General features: G+C 36.3%; 1 protein-coding gene across 5 annotated transcripts in view; it reads right to left on the bottom strand.

Moving 5' to 3' along the window:
- Positions 1–331: 331 nt before the first annotated feature.
- Positions 332–14,816, bottom strand: part of KLHL7 (kelch like family member 7) — a 70,170-nt gene continuing 55,685 nt past the window's right edge. For all 5 annotated transcript variants that reach the window (XM_044246210.1, XM_044246207.1, XM_044246208.1 and 2 more), the window contains 4 exons: positions 11,868–12,108; positions 7,619–7,820; positions 2,719–2,816; positions 332–1,770 (listed from right to left, as the gene is read on the bottom strand). In XM_044246210.1, the coding sequence (XP_044102145.1) occupies positions 1,487–1,770; positions 2,719–2,816; positions 7,619–7,820; positions 11,868–12,108 (825 nt within the window). In that variant the 3' untranslated portion in view covers positions 332–1,486. The remainder of the gene's footprint in view (positions 1,771–2,718; positions 2,817–7,618; positions 7,821–11,867; positions 12,109–14,816) is intronic.

Below are 14,816 nucleotides of genomic sequence, written 5' to 3'. Positions count from 1 at the left end.
ATGTGCAAGCACAGGGGAAAGGGACAAAGGGAAAGGGAGAGAGAGTCTTAAGCAGCAGAGGAGCTCCACACAGGGCTGATCTTACAACCCTGAGATCACGACCTTAGCTGAAACCAACAGTCGGATGCTTAACCTGACTGGGCAATGCAGGCGCCCCTATTTATACTTTATATTTATAATCTTTTTCATTTAAACATTTTTAGGATTTAAAATTATAACCCCATACAAATAAAGCAATGAAAATTAAAATAGAAATACAGCTTCACAAATTTTAAAAACAACCACTGCCTAACACATTTGAAATGAAGGATGAATAAAACTTAGCAGTCTCTTTTAAGTTAAAAAATATTTAATATTATTGGATAAAAACACTGATGGTGACAGCTTTACATGGCTCATTCCATACATTCTGTAATGTAAAAGGGCAAAACATTACTAGGAAAGAAATGAGTAGTTGGGTTTGTAAAAGATTTATTGACCAGATAAAAGCAATTAATACGAGATGACAAACATTTAACTCAAATTATTACAAAACTTTTAGGAGATAACTGGGTCAAATCTCTCTGATGTGTCCTAGTAAGGAAAAGAAATCATGTATCTTTTTAATCCATAAGAAGTTCAAAGTCAACATTGATACTGTATAACTATCAGTGCTATTCTAGTAACCTAGAAGTTAGCTATAAATAGCTTTATCTTTTGCTAATCATTCTTACTATGATTTTATTTTATTTAACAGTGAGGACTGAAAAGGCATAATCATTTTTTAAAACCACTGGGTAAAATAGTACTATAAATTAATGAGGGTGCTAAGCTTGACATTTTGTGTTTGAAAAGATGGACTATATTTAATTGGACTGAATATATTTCATGAGGACCTGGGTACATTTAAGCCCAAAATGTGTTTATGAAGTTCTGTGAGAGAACAGGTGTATACCTTGACTCACTCTTGCTTGCTTTTAAAATGAAATAAATTTGGCACTATATGGAACAAATGAAGACAAGCAAAATTAGGTAGGACTAAGATGCTTCATCAGAGTTGCCTGATTTGACTTACAATTCATACTATTTCTTGGTTCTTGACTGAACAGAAACAAACAGACCTAACTACATAGCACTTCTATGATGTATGAAAATAGAATCTAGAGCTAAGATGAGGCTGCTTCACTGATGAGCCAATCCCCCACTCTGCCATAATCATAGTTTCAAATGTAAAATTCATTCAAGAATTCATATTTTCATCAAATGCTTATGATTTTTCAAGTTTTCTTGCTAGATATGTCTTGGTTAAGTGGCCAGCTAAAATATGGTCTTTGAATTAAGGAAATTCATATAAAAGAAACATCTATTTCATAGCGATCTTATTTTACTTGAAATTTCCTTTAAAAAAACAAAACACCAAACTAAAACTTTGTAACCAAACTCTTGGAACAAAGCACTGGTGGCCATATTTTTGAGTCTCCGATAAATCTTGAAGTCCATTCACTTTTCATGTTTCAAGTGTTTCCTCATTTGCTCCACAAGTATCAACAACACATATTAAACAACTTGTTACTGGAAAAGCTCGGACTTTGGAGTTGGCGACCCATTTGTCTGTCTCAGTATTATATTCAAGGATGTGTCCTAATCGACCCACACCTTGAAAACCAGCCAAGACATAAACTATAGAACCAACTGCTGCACACTTCACTGTTACACCCTTCCATGGCATTGGTGAGACCATCTTCCATTCGTTTAACTTAATATCATAATATTCCACGTTGTCCAGACCACCTTCAAAAGAATGAAATAGCATGAACAACTATATTAACAGTTCTAAGATCTCTTAAGGTAATAATTCTTTGGATCTTCCCAACATTTTATTATGAACATTTTCAAATATTCAACAGTCATGAATCTTAAAATGAATACCCATATAGCTATCATCTATTCTTATTTTTACTTTAACACAATAAAAATTTAACTTAATTTTTACTTGAATCCTAAATAAGTATGTTTATTTTACAAAATTATAAATGTTCTATCTGTTCTGGGAAGGTAAACAAACCAGTGGATTTTCCTTCTGATTAACTTTGACTATAATTATTCAAAAGTTTTTAATCCTTCTGCCATTTATCTTTTAGCAGTTTATGGAAAACAGCAATGGCCGGAGACAAGAGAGCGGAAGAAAGTATTTCTTTATTATACTTATGTAATGCTTAAAGGTACTAAAATGAGGTTTGTGGACTATAGATTCAGTCCAAATTCTCCATTATTTAAAGAAATAATTTCAGATTTTTTTACTACAAATTATTTAAGAAAGTAAAAATCAAATTTACTAATTTAAAAATAGTAATATTGATATTTTTATGCAATGTTTAAAAGTGGTAAGGAAACTTTGTCATTTAGGGCCTGTATACAACTCATAAAAGTTGTATTTAAAAGTTTGTAAAAACTCAAATGTTTGTGTCACTTAATAGTTCTTTAGCTAATGACATTATTACCCAGGGGGTGTTTGGAAATGTGTGAAGCTGAGACTGTCACAATGACTGATGGCCATCGGAGGGATGTTAAATATACTGTAATGTTTCGTAAAATATATTAGTTCTCAGAAACTATAAACATAATAATGTATGTGATAAATGCCTGTATTTAGAGTTTAGGAAATGTTTTAAAGATTTATGAGAAGGAAGTATCAGCAAACTCACTGGGAAAGTTGAACAGTGATTTAATGTCACATACCCAAGCCATTCTGACCACCTACAGCAAATATCTTGTCTTTTACAAATACCAGTCCATGATTCTTCCTGGCCTCAATCATTGGACACAGCTCAGTCCATCTGAAAAAATGAGAGGAAGCTTTTAGAGAACTTGTTCACGGGAAGTACGCAAACTACTTTATAAGAAAGGTCTGTTATCTCAGTTTAGTGCTCATTTAGTACTCACATGTGTTCACACCCACACACAAACACATATCTGAAAGGCTAGAAGACAAAAGTTTAATATGGTTTTGGGTAGTTTATTTATAGGTGAGGTAAATGGAGATTTTATTCCTTTCGACTCCAACAGAATATGAGAAATAGAGAATATCTGGAGACTAACACATCTTTGGAAGAAATCCATTTCCTAGTTCATAGTAACTTGTTAAAATGGTAACAAAAAAGAAAGGGAGGATACTTAAGAAAATATAAAATACTAATACTGTCATGTATTTTTTTTTTTAAGATTTTATTTATTTGAGAGAGAGAGAGTATGAGGGGGAGGGTCAGAGGGAGAAGCAGACACCCTGCTGAGCAGGTAGGCGATGCAGACCTCGATCCTAGGACTCCAGGACCATGACCTGAGCCAAAGGCAGTCACTTAAACAACTGAGTCATCCAGGCACCCATTACATGTGGTTTTAATTAGTATTTATGTATGAATCAAACACAAATTTAACATTGGGCTCTAGCAAATTAGTAATATTTATTACTATCCATAAGTAACAAAAGTACTGTCATTCTGTCAAATTTAATACTTATTAGCATGTTGTTATGTTCATGGCCACTACTATAAATAATGAGATTGAGGGGTGCCTGGGTGGCTCAGTCGCTAAAGTGTCTGCCTTGGGCTCAGGTCATGATTTCAGGGTCCTGGGATCGAGCCCGCCATCAGGCTCCCTGCTCAGCAGGTGGGGGCCTGCTTCTCCCTCTGCCTCTGCCTGCTGTTCCCTGTTTGTTCTCTCTCTTTGTGTCAAATAAATAAATAAAATCTTAAAAAAAAAAAGATTGAGAACATAAATGTGGACACAAGTGTTGAAGAATATTAATTCATAGGTAGCAGCCACATATACATAGACAACTGTTATTTTTTTTTTTTCTGTGAGACTCAATTCCTTCTTTTGCATACACTCCCCACACACACAACTGAGGTTTGTGACTGTGAAGGTGGTACTGGCACACAGGCTTGTGTCTCAATAGCTAACATAAACCAAAAGTATCCAAGTAACAACAAAAGGGTAATCTGACATAAGTGTAACTTTAAAAAACTTTTTTTTTATTTTATTTATTTTTTATAAGTGTAACTTTTTTAATATGTTTATTTGTATCTCTTCTTTTAAATAATTTACTAAATTTAACTTTGCAAAATATAATTAGGACATAATGATTAACTCTGAAATATTAACAACTGTTTTGTTGCCTTATATTCATAAAATTGTTTTGTTTTAAAAGTGGTTTGACAGATGCCACATTGATTTTCAGAGCACTCTGTAAGGTGAGATGGGCAACGTTATTCCTTTATTTCCCCCCAGGGTAAACATCCATGCTCTTCCAGGTGAAAAGACCGCATACAGCTCAGAGGTGGGAGCCAGTATTGGCCCTCCACTGCCTCTCCATGCAGTAAGTTGCATACGGAGAGCTGTCAAAGTATATTAAACATAGTATCTGACTTGGAAAAATTCAAAATATATACTCCTTTCTTCTCTACACATGTCCATGATATAAAATAAGAGCATATTTTTATGTAGGGTCATCCTTCACTTACAATGGTTCAACTTAGGATTTTTTGACTTTATGATAAAGCAAAAGTGAAATATATGCAGTAGAAACTGTACCTGACATTTTGAATTTTGATCTTTTCCTGGGCCAGCTATATGATACTCTCTCATGATGTTGACAGCAGCAGTGAGCCACAGCTCCTAGTAAGCCCTGGATCACGAGGGTGAAGAACTGATACACTTACAAACATTCTGTACCCATACAGTCATTGTTTTCCACTTTCAGTACAGTAGTCGATATGTTACATGAGATATTCAACACTTTATTACAAAACAGTTTTTGTGTTAAGATGATTTTGCCCAACTGTAGGCTAATGTAAATGTTCTGAGCATGTTTTAAGGTAGGTTAGGCTAAGCTATGATGTTTAGTAGGTCAGTTGTATTAAATGCCATTTTCAAGGTAACAGTATTTTCAAATGACAATGGGTTTCTCAGGATGTAACCTCATTGTAAGTGGAGAAAGATCTGTGTAGTTAAGCCTCCTGAAGGTTTAAAGTTAGGAAGTTTCACAACATACACTTTCTTCTTCCTGTAACTTCACGGGGAGAGTATTTACTACGTGCTTGCTCTCTCCAACCTGAACTTTTGTGTTTAGAAGCTCTTCTTAAAATTCTGACTGCAGAAACGCTGTCACATTATTTCCGTAAGGCTTCAATTCTTAGCTTCCAATTAAACCACTGTAGTTAGAAAATACTTAAGAAAACTGTAAAAATCAGAAAGAATTCTTACAAAAAATAACTTAGATGGATAGATCACATATTAAAAAAAGGGAAATCATTGTAGCACATAACTTCATTTAAGATCTGGGTAATTATAGTCACACTAGCCTTCCACTTAGGAAAATTTAAGGGCACTGAAGAGAAAATAGAATATTCAAGTCTCACACATAAGCTTAATATGTACAAAAGAAATGTTAACTTGTTTGAGTTTGAAGATATTACCTAAACTGAACACAGCTACCTAATTTTAAAAAATACTGAGGTTGCAGAATTCCTTCATATTTTTTCTCTGCTACTATGAATAAGAATATCTTGATTTGCACTCATAGTGCCTGAATGAAGATCTCAAAATTTAGAATCTTGGGAGTTTATCTGGTATGGGTTCTACTTTAAGAGATTTTTAGAAATGAAAAAATAATTAGGAAGCAGGATAATGAGATTACAGTTTTCCAATTAGTATGCTATAATACTTTTTAAGCACAGTTGTCTGGGCGGTAAAGTAGAGACTGATATAAGAGGGAAGAGAGTTGCACACACCCCCCTCTTACAGTTTGGGACAAGATGGGGCAGACAGCTCAAATGACGGATGACAGAATGAGATAAGGGGTATCCCCAGAGTTCCCTGGCAAGTACAAAGATACCTTTTGAAAAACACTGAGAAGTGGTAAATCTGATGATCTCAAAGAGATTTTCTAGTCTCAACAGTTTTTTAAAAAAAAGATTTATTTATTTTAGAGAAGGAGAGAGGGAGAGAGGGAATGGGGGGAGGGGCAGAAGGAGAATCTCCAGCAGACCACTTGCTGAGCTTGGGACCCAATGTGAAGCTGGATCTCCTGACCCTGAGATCATGACCTGAGCTGAAATCAAGAGTTTGGAGGCGTACCCAACTCAGCCATCCCGGCATCTCTAGTCTCAAAACTTTAGCAAAAGGGAAGTTTCAAGATAAGTTGTTTTCAATTTTATTTCTAACACTGGTAACCAGCTGAACAAAGAAATGAGAAAAGAACAATTGTAACTACAGTTTTGTTTGGGAGAGGAGTTATTTTAAATCCTTTAAAAATAGATGGGAAGCATAAATAAATAACTGCACATGGTTAATCATATTTTATAATTAAATTCTTACTTTTCATTTAAACCAAGAGCTAGAGTGGAAGACTTCTATGTTTTGTAATCTGGCAATATTTCCTAAATATAAAACTTGAGCATAAGACTTTTGGTGCAGTTCTCTGGTGTAACATTTAAGTTGAACATATTTACCCAGTAATTTGTGCTGGTAAAGGAAGAACAAACCTTTCAAATCAATAAATAACTTTTCTTATCAAATCCCTTTGGATGTTCTGGGTATCAACTAAAAGTCTGACTGGGATATCACCTGTGGCCATTCCCTTATTAGTTTAATGTCACTGCACTTATCACCCTCCACCCCTTCAGTAACTGGCACATTGCCTCTGGCTATACTGAATAGGTTCTATCACCAATTACAAGTTCAGAAAAGCTGGCTAGCCATTTTCTTCTTTAGCATTTTGCCTTTTAAAAAGCAGTTATTTACTTCTCAGATTTAAGAATAATCATAATGAATAAATACATATCTAAACATAATTTAGTAAGCATGAGCTCAGAATTAAGACATTTTATCTAGGAGTATGATTTATTAATGACACAAATCAATACTGTTTGAAACAATAATGTTTCCAATTAAAGGCAAATATACAGAGCATCTGGGTGGCTCAGTTGGTTAAGCAACTACCTTCAACTCCAGGTCATGATCCCAGGGTTCTGGGATCAAGCCCCACATTGGGCTCCCTTCTCAGTGGGGAGCCTGCTTCTTTCTCTCCCTCTTCCTCTCCCCTGGCTTGTGCTCACACTATCTCTCTCAAATAAATAAAATCTTTAAAAAAAAAAAAAAGGCAAATTTTCTGACCATATATTCTTCCCCCATCTTCTCCACATTTCCTGACCTCAAACAAAAATATTTTATGAATTTGATGAATTAGTCAGACTTGTCTCATTCATAGGGAATTACTGCATAAACAGGAACAGAAACAGATGAGCTCCCACAGGGTATATTAAGGTCAAGCCATTTCTTAAAGTACAGAGGAAGGGTCCAGGACATAAACATGTCCTGAACGTAGCTCCTTCAAAAGTGTGTACATATTTTTATCTTAAAAAATTTTTTTTTAAATTTTTATTTATTTATTTGACAGATCACAAGTAGGCAGAGAGGCAGGCAGAGAGAGAGAGGAGGAAGCAGGCTCCCCACTGAGCAGAGAGCCCGATGCGGGGCTCAATCCCAGGACCCTGGGATCATGACCTGAGCCGAAGGCAAAGGCTTTAACCCGCTGAGCCACCCAGGTGTCCCTAAAATAAGAATTTTAAATGATACATACGTTTCTGTGGCAGGATCATAAACCTCACAGGAATTCAGCACTCGCCCAGAAACATTGTTCCCTAAACTTCCGCCACAAACATAGATCAGGCCATTGGCTTCCACCATGCCGTGGCTGCAGCGCTGAGTCAGCATGCTGGGCTTAGTGTGCCAGCTTTCAGTTCTCGTGTCATAGCACTCAAATAAATATAGAGCTGAGTTTCCTGTAAAAGAAAAAGGCTCCATCAGGCTTCTTTTAGTGTATATGCGGGTTGGGAGGGAGCTGACAGTAGAGCTGGTCATTACTTACTGGAAGGAAGAATTTATAAAGTTGTAGTCTTTTCTGAACTTAATTAACAATAACAGCAAAATGGGGGACTAGCTTAAGAAAAAGCTAACCCTGTTTGTAGAGATCTCAGAAAAATATTTTTTAAAAGGATGTGCTGGAGATGTTTATTGGTAACTAACTTTAGGAAAAGAAATTGGTTTGATTTCAGAAGAAAAATTAAGTAACATTATGTATGTCTTCACACCCAGTTAGGCATGATGGTAATTATTTAAACTTTAAATCCTTATAAAGCATAGCTATTTATAGATGGTAAATCCATACCTTAAACTCTGAAAACTACTATCTGATAACATGCTCAGGTTTATCATTTAACATTCTATAATAGTCACTGCACCATTAACAAAACTATTCTTCCTGACTACTCTCAGTGGCTGTGTGAGTAAGCCCTGAAGTCATGCTGACCCAGTCGGGACTGTACTCTCAAGGTATTACTGTATGTCTCTAGTGTGCTTTGATTACTTTGATACTAATAAAGCAACAAGTGCTTTTTTCCTTCCCAAGAAAAAAGAAGTTAAAAAAAATTTTTTTTAGCTTTTGCACAACAAAGGAAACAGTTAACAAAACCAAAAGAAAACTGACAGAATGGGAGAAGATATTTGCAAATGACATATAAGATAAAAGGCTAGTATCCAAAATCTATAAAAAGCTTACCATACTCAACACCCAAAGAACAAATAATCCAATCCAGAAATGGGCAGAGGACATGAACAGACATTCTGCAAAGAAGACATCCAGATGGCCAACAAACACATGAAAAAGTGCTCCACATCACTTGGCATCAGGGAAATACAAATCAAAACCACAATGAGATACCACCTCACACCAGTCAGAATGGCTAAAATCAGGAAATGACAGATGCTGGTGAGGATGCAGAGAAAGGGTAACCCTCCTACACTGTTGGTGGGAATGCAAGCTGGTGCAACCACTCTGGAGAACAGCATGGAGGTTCCTCAAAAAGGTGAAAATAGAGCTACCCTATGACCCAGCAATTGCACTACTGGGTATTTACCCTAAAGATATAAACACAGTGATCTGAAGGGGCATGTGCACCTGAATGTTTATAGCAGCAATGTCCACAATAGCCAAACTACGGAAAGAACCTAGATGTCCATCAACAGATGAATGGATAAAGAAGATCCAGTATATATATACAATGGAATACTATGCAGCCATCAAAAGAAATGAAATCTTATGATTTGTGATGATGTGGATGGAACTAGAGGGTATTATGCTTAGTGAAATAAGTCAGTAAGAGAAAGATAACTATCGTATGATCTCCCTGATATGAGGAAGTAGAGATGCAACGTTGGGGGTTTGGGGGGTAGGAAGGGAATAAATGAAACAAGATGGGTGCTGTGAAGTCTGTAAACATGGCGAGTCACAGACCTTACCCCTGGGGTTAATAATACATTATATGTTTATAAAAAAATATAAAAAATTATTAAGAAAAAAGGAAAATTTTATATAATATGACACTGAATATATATACATAAATACATATATATGTATGGTGCTCGCTTCGGCATGCAACGTTGGGGGTTTGGGGGGTAGGAAGGGAATAAATGAAACAAGATGGGTGCTGTGAAGTCTGTAAACATGGCGAGTCACAGACCTTACCCCTGGGGTTAATAATACATTATATGTTTATAAAAAAATATAAAAAATTATTAAGAAAAAAGGAAAATTTTATATAATATGACACTGAATATATATACATAAATACATATATATGTATGATTTTAAAAGCATTAGGATTATTTATATGTGGAGAGATACACACACACACACACACACACACACACAACCATTAAGACCACCAGACTAGACATTGCTGTTTCATTTTTAAAATATTTCAACTTTTTCTTAAATCTTCTGGCTTTTTCACATTTGAAATTATAATCAGAATAAAATTTCATTGTTTTGCTGTGATGAGCACTGGGTGTTGCATGAAGTGTTGAATGACTAAACTGTATACCTGAAACTAATATTACACTGTATATTAACTAGGATTTAAATAAAAACTTTTTAAAAAATTAAAAAAATTTTTTTAAAAGATTTTATTTATTTGACAGAGTGATCACAAGTAGGCAGAGAGGCAGGCAGAGAGAGAGGGGGAAGCAGGCTCCCTGCTGAGCAGGGAACCCGATGCGGGGCTTGATCCCAGCACCCAAGATGGTGACCTGAGCCAAAGGCAGAGGCTTAACTCACTGAGCCACCCAAGTGCCCCATGAAGTTAAAATTTAACCTAATTGTTAACTCATCTCCCACTCCTGGACTTCTTGATAATACTTAAAAACAAACACCCTTAAGGTTCTCCATCATAGTCAAGGTCTACAGAAAACAAAGTTCAGGGAGTAACAAATGGAAGAAGTAATGGTCTCGATTAACAATAACTTTTTTTTTTTAACTCTCAGAACATTTTCAATTTGGTAGATTCAGCTGGTGCTAAGAGGAGATACACACTGTATGGCAGACATGAGAAACTACTATTTAAGTAAAAAATTGACTTAGTAATTGCTGAAGATACAAAGTTATCTAATTTCCACAAAAAGTGTTTCTACAGTACAGTTACTTTCTATTATCTTCAAGATTTATTGTATTTGAAATATGCTGTATTAGACATTCTCTAAAAAATGTTTTTAAAGGGGGGGAAAAGGTAATTTCTTAAGTCACATTTTAAAATACCTTTAATTTTTCTAATATTCTTTTGACATCTTGTGGGGGAGTAAAAACTTAAAACATAAATATGCTGACCAAAAGTAAAACATTCTTTGGCCTAATATAAAAATCATCAAAGAAAATAAAGACTTAATTGACATTTGAATTCCACACCTCAGGTTTACTTGGGTCTTCCTAGTTTTCTTTATAAGCCCATTATTTAACTAAAGAAACTATCTGAAAAGGTGAGAGCTATTATGCATCTAGTTTGCACCTAGAATATCCATTTAGAAAAATTATTCATTTAGAAAAAACCACCACTGGACACTAACAAATTACCCATCAACGACAAAGATTTTTTTACACCCAAATCCATACCCTGTTCTGATCAATTAAGCATAAAACAGCACTCCCAGCCTTTATATTAAATAGTTAAAGAATAAATGCAAATAAGAAATATGATTCTTACTTTTCTCTGATACAAATAAAGAACAGGTAATAAGGTATAACAGATTTAAAAAATGTCAATGTAATAGATTTTAAAGGGTCAGTCAGTGAGCCAAACTCTGAAGTCTTTAAAGCAAATAATATTATGTATCTAAAATTAATTTAGGGGCACCAAGTTGGCTCAGTCAGTCAAATGTCTGCCTTTGGCTCACGTCATGATCTCGGGGTCCTTGGGACTGAGCCCCATGTTGGGCTCTTTGCTTAGGGGGTAGTCTGCTTCTCCTTCTCTCTCTGCCCCTCCCCTCCCCTGCTCATTTAGTCTCACCCACAAATAAATAAAAAGAAAATATTTTTTGAAAATGAAATTAATCTAGATAGAACTAAAATCCAGATGATATGAGAAAAAAATGGGATAATTAACATAATTTAGGAACCTGAAGTTCTTGTAAAATGATTCATAGAAAAGTAAGGTAAACCTTCAGGGAAATGGGATCTAAAATGTGACAGATATGTATTTAAATTATGTTAAAAAGGGGCGCCTTGGTGGCTCAGTGGGTTAAAGCCTCTGCCTTTGGCTCAAGTCACGATCTCAGGGTCCTGGCATGGAGCCCTGCATCGGGCTCTCTGCTCAGCGGGGAGTCTGCTTCCCCCATCTCTCTCTGCTTGTCTCTCTTCTTGTGATCTCTGTCAAATAAATAAAATCTTCAAAAAAAAAAAAAAAGTCAAAAAGACAATACCAATTGTTTGTAAATATGAAAGCCAAGGAACACTTGGTAAAACACCTTCCCCAGACAAAAATACTGAGTTAAGTCCTTACCAACTTCAGAACCTCCAGATGTGTAAATTTTGCCTTCTGCTGCACAGGCGGCAAGGCTGTCTCGAGGTGTTGGAGGGCCCAGTTTGGAATACCAGCTATCCTTCACGACATTATAGCAATCCATTCGTTTTATGGGAAAAAGCTGAGAGCCACCCAAAATGTATACTACATTGTCCCAAAATACACATGCTGCATCTCTTCGTTTTTCAAAGGGGCAGCGGATGTCTGTCCAGCTATAATCCTGTAACCGGAAAGGACAGGAAGTGGTCAGTAATGCAAAAATATAATTGACACAAATGAGGCAAAGATATAGTTGAGAAAATACAAAATATAGGGGTATGTTAGTTTGCTAGAGTACATATAGTTTGGCTTGAGACACAATCTAATTTAATCTTGTGTGATTTCTTAAGAACGTTGGTGACTGCTTTGGGTGTTTTCTGGCTCCAGATTAAACTCTAAACATTTGGATGTATCACTACCACCAGTCTTCTATTCCTTCTGTTATTAAGGATGATAACACAAGAAAATTCTAAAATAAAATAGCTTTGTAATTTAGGAAAAAAAAAAACTTTCAAATATAAATAGGGGTGCCAGGGTAGCTCCCCTGAATGTATGATTTTTTTTTTTTTAAGATTTTATTTATTTATTTGACAGACAGAGATCACAAGTAGGCAGACAGGTGGGGGGTGGGGAGCAAGCTCCCTGCCAAGCAGAGAGCCCAACGCAGGGCTCGATCCCAGGACCCTGAGATCATGACCTAAGCCACAGACAGAGGCTTTAACCCACTGAGCCACCTGGGTGCACCCCTATGTCTGATTCTTGATTTCAGCTCAGGTCATGACCTTCGTTGGGGTTGTGGGATAGAGCTGCAAGTGGGGCTTTGTGCTCAGTGGGGAGTCTGCTTGAGATTCTCTCTCTGCTCCTCCCCCTACACACACGGTTTCTCAAATAAATAAATAAATAAATCTTTATAAATAAGAACAAGGGTGTCTGGGTGGCTCAGTTGGTTGAGTGTCTACCTTCAGCTTAGGTCATGATCTCAGGGTCCTGGAACTAAGCCCCGCATTGGGCTTCCTGCTCAGCGGGGAGACTGTTTCTCCCTATCTCTGGCCCTTCCTCTTACTTGTGCTCTCTCTCTCTCTCAAATAAATTAAAAAAAAAAAATTAAACAAGAACAACAATAAAAACCCAAATGTAAACATAAACATTCCTTTCCTGCCAGATATACAGAATGATATAAAGAATCATTGGCAGTGTGCCTGGGTGGTTCAGTCGGTTAGGCGCAGACTCTTGATTTCAGCTCAGGTCATGATCTTGGCTTGTGGGATCGGGCACTGAGTCGAGCTCCACTGGTGAGGAGATTGCTTGAGATTCTTTCTCTCCCTCTGTCCCTCCCCCAGCTCACATATATATGTGCACTCTCTAAATCAATGAATAAAATATTAAAAAATCACTGGATAATATGAAGCTTAAACTGCTGTTATCCTGCTGATGTCTAAAGCTAGAAGATATTTTGTAGACTTCTGTGATATTACATTTTTAAAAAATATTCAGTTGAGCCAGTTTATTTAGCTGGACTCTTAAAGCTATGATATTTACTATGAAATATTTGAGTAATCTGTTTTAACCAGTCTGGAAACCCACTTTTTTCTTCCTGATGATTAGAAATGAGCATGTATCAGTACTTCACAACAAGGGCAGTTCATGGGATCATTTCATTTCCTCACTATGTCTGGTACATCCAAGGACCTTCCTCTATGTAAACGTATGGGGGGATTTCTCCCAAAGCTACAGGATCTTGGATCCTCCCCCTTTTTTTGAACAAGGAAGCTACAGTGTTCCTGCTGCTTTCTGAAAATATCTGAAAACAATTAGAGAATTTCAAAGAGAAATCCAAACAATTCCTGACTCATTGAGCAAAGCAGTGTGTGTGTGATTATTAATGCTGAGTTCCCTCTGGGAAAATCTGATGGATAGCTATCCACTAGTGTCCAGTATTTCAGGCATTCATCAGATGAGATTAAGCATCACAGAACATGAGGAATGGTCTCAGGAAAAAGAAGAACCCCTCATGTGGAACACATCAAGGTGTCAGCTCCTAGCGATGATAAACATTCTGCTTTCTGGGTGGCCAGAAAAATGAAGAGTCTTAATCCTTGTTTTATTCTCAACTTAGGATCTATGTGTCCCCCTGACTGGCAGGCACACAAAACTACAGGATAAATACAACATTTCCCCCAAAGTTTGTTTTCCTCAATGGGTACCAAAAAACTCGGGAAAATTATTATTTTAATATTTTATTTATTTGAAAAAGAGAGGGAGGGTAAGAGGAAGAGAGCGCACAAGTGAGAATGAGCTGGGGGGAGGGGCAGAGGGAGAAGGTGACTCACCGCTGAGCAGGGAGCCTGATGCTGGGGTCCATCCCAGGACCCTGAGATCATGACCTCAGCCGAAGGCAGACACTTAACCGACTGAGCCACCCAGGCACCCCCTGGGGAAAATTATTTTTAAAATTTGTTTTCTTAGAGTTGCATACCATAGAATGAAAAAAAATGAGAGAAAATAATTACTATACTCTACAGGGCGTGATCCCTCAAAAGCAAACTAAAAATTCTCTTACCTATTCTGAAATATATTAATATTCCTACCTGTCAAAGTTCATTAGCAGAAAAATAGTTTCATTAATAAGATACACTGTTAACTCAGTGAATTTCAAGTCTTGCCACTCTTATACCCAATTTATTTGATATTATTAGAAAGCAATATGGGAACTTATCTATAATTTCTAAAGATAGCCACAAGAACATTATCTTTCCTTGCTCTTCCTTAATTTCAGGATGAGAAAGTGGACGATAGATTCTTTTGAATGATCTCTAAGATATACTACTCTTCAGATTAAAAATAACTGACCATGTAGGAGCTGGGATTAAAAACACAAACAAAATGTTT

This window comes from Neovison vison, chromosome 4 (genome assembly GCF_020171115.1).
Source record: "Neovison vison isolate M4711 chromosome 4, ASM_NN_V1, whole genome shotgun sequence".
In the NCBI taxonomy this organism is placed as follows: domain Eukaryota; kingdom Metazoa; phylum Chordata; class Mammalia; order Carnivora; family Mustelidae; genus Neogale; species Neogale vison.
The sequence above is the reverse complement of the archived record's forward strand: the minus strand, read 5'-3'. Positions and strand labels throughout refer to the sequence as shown.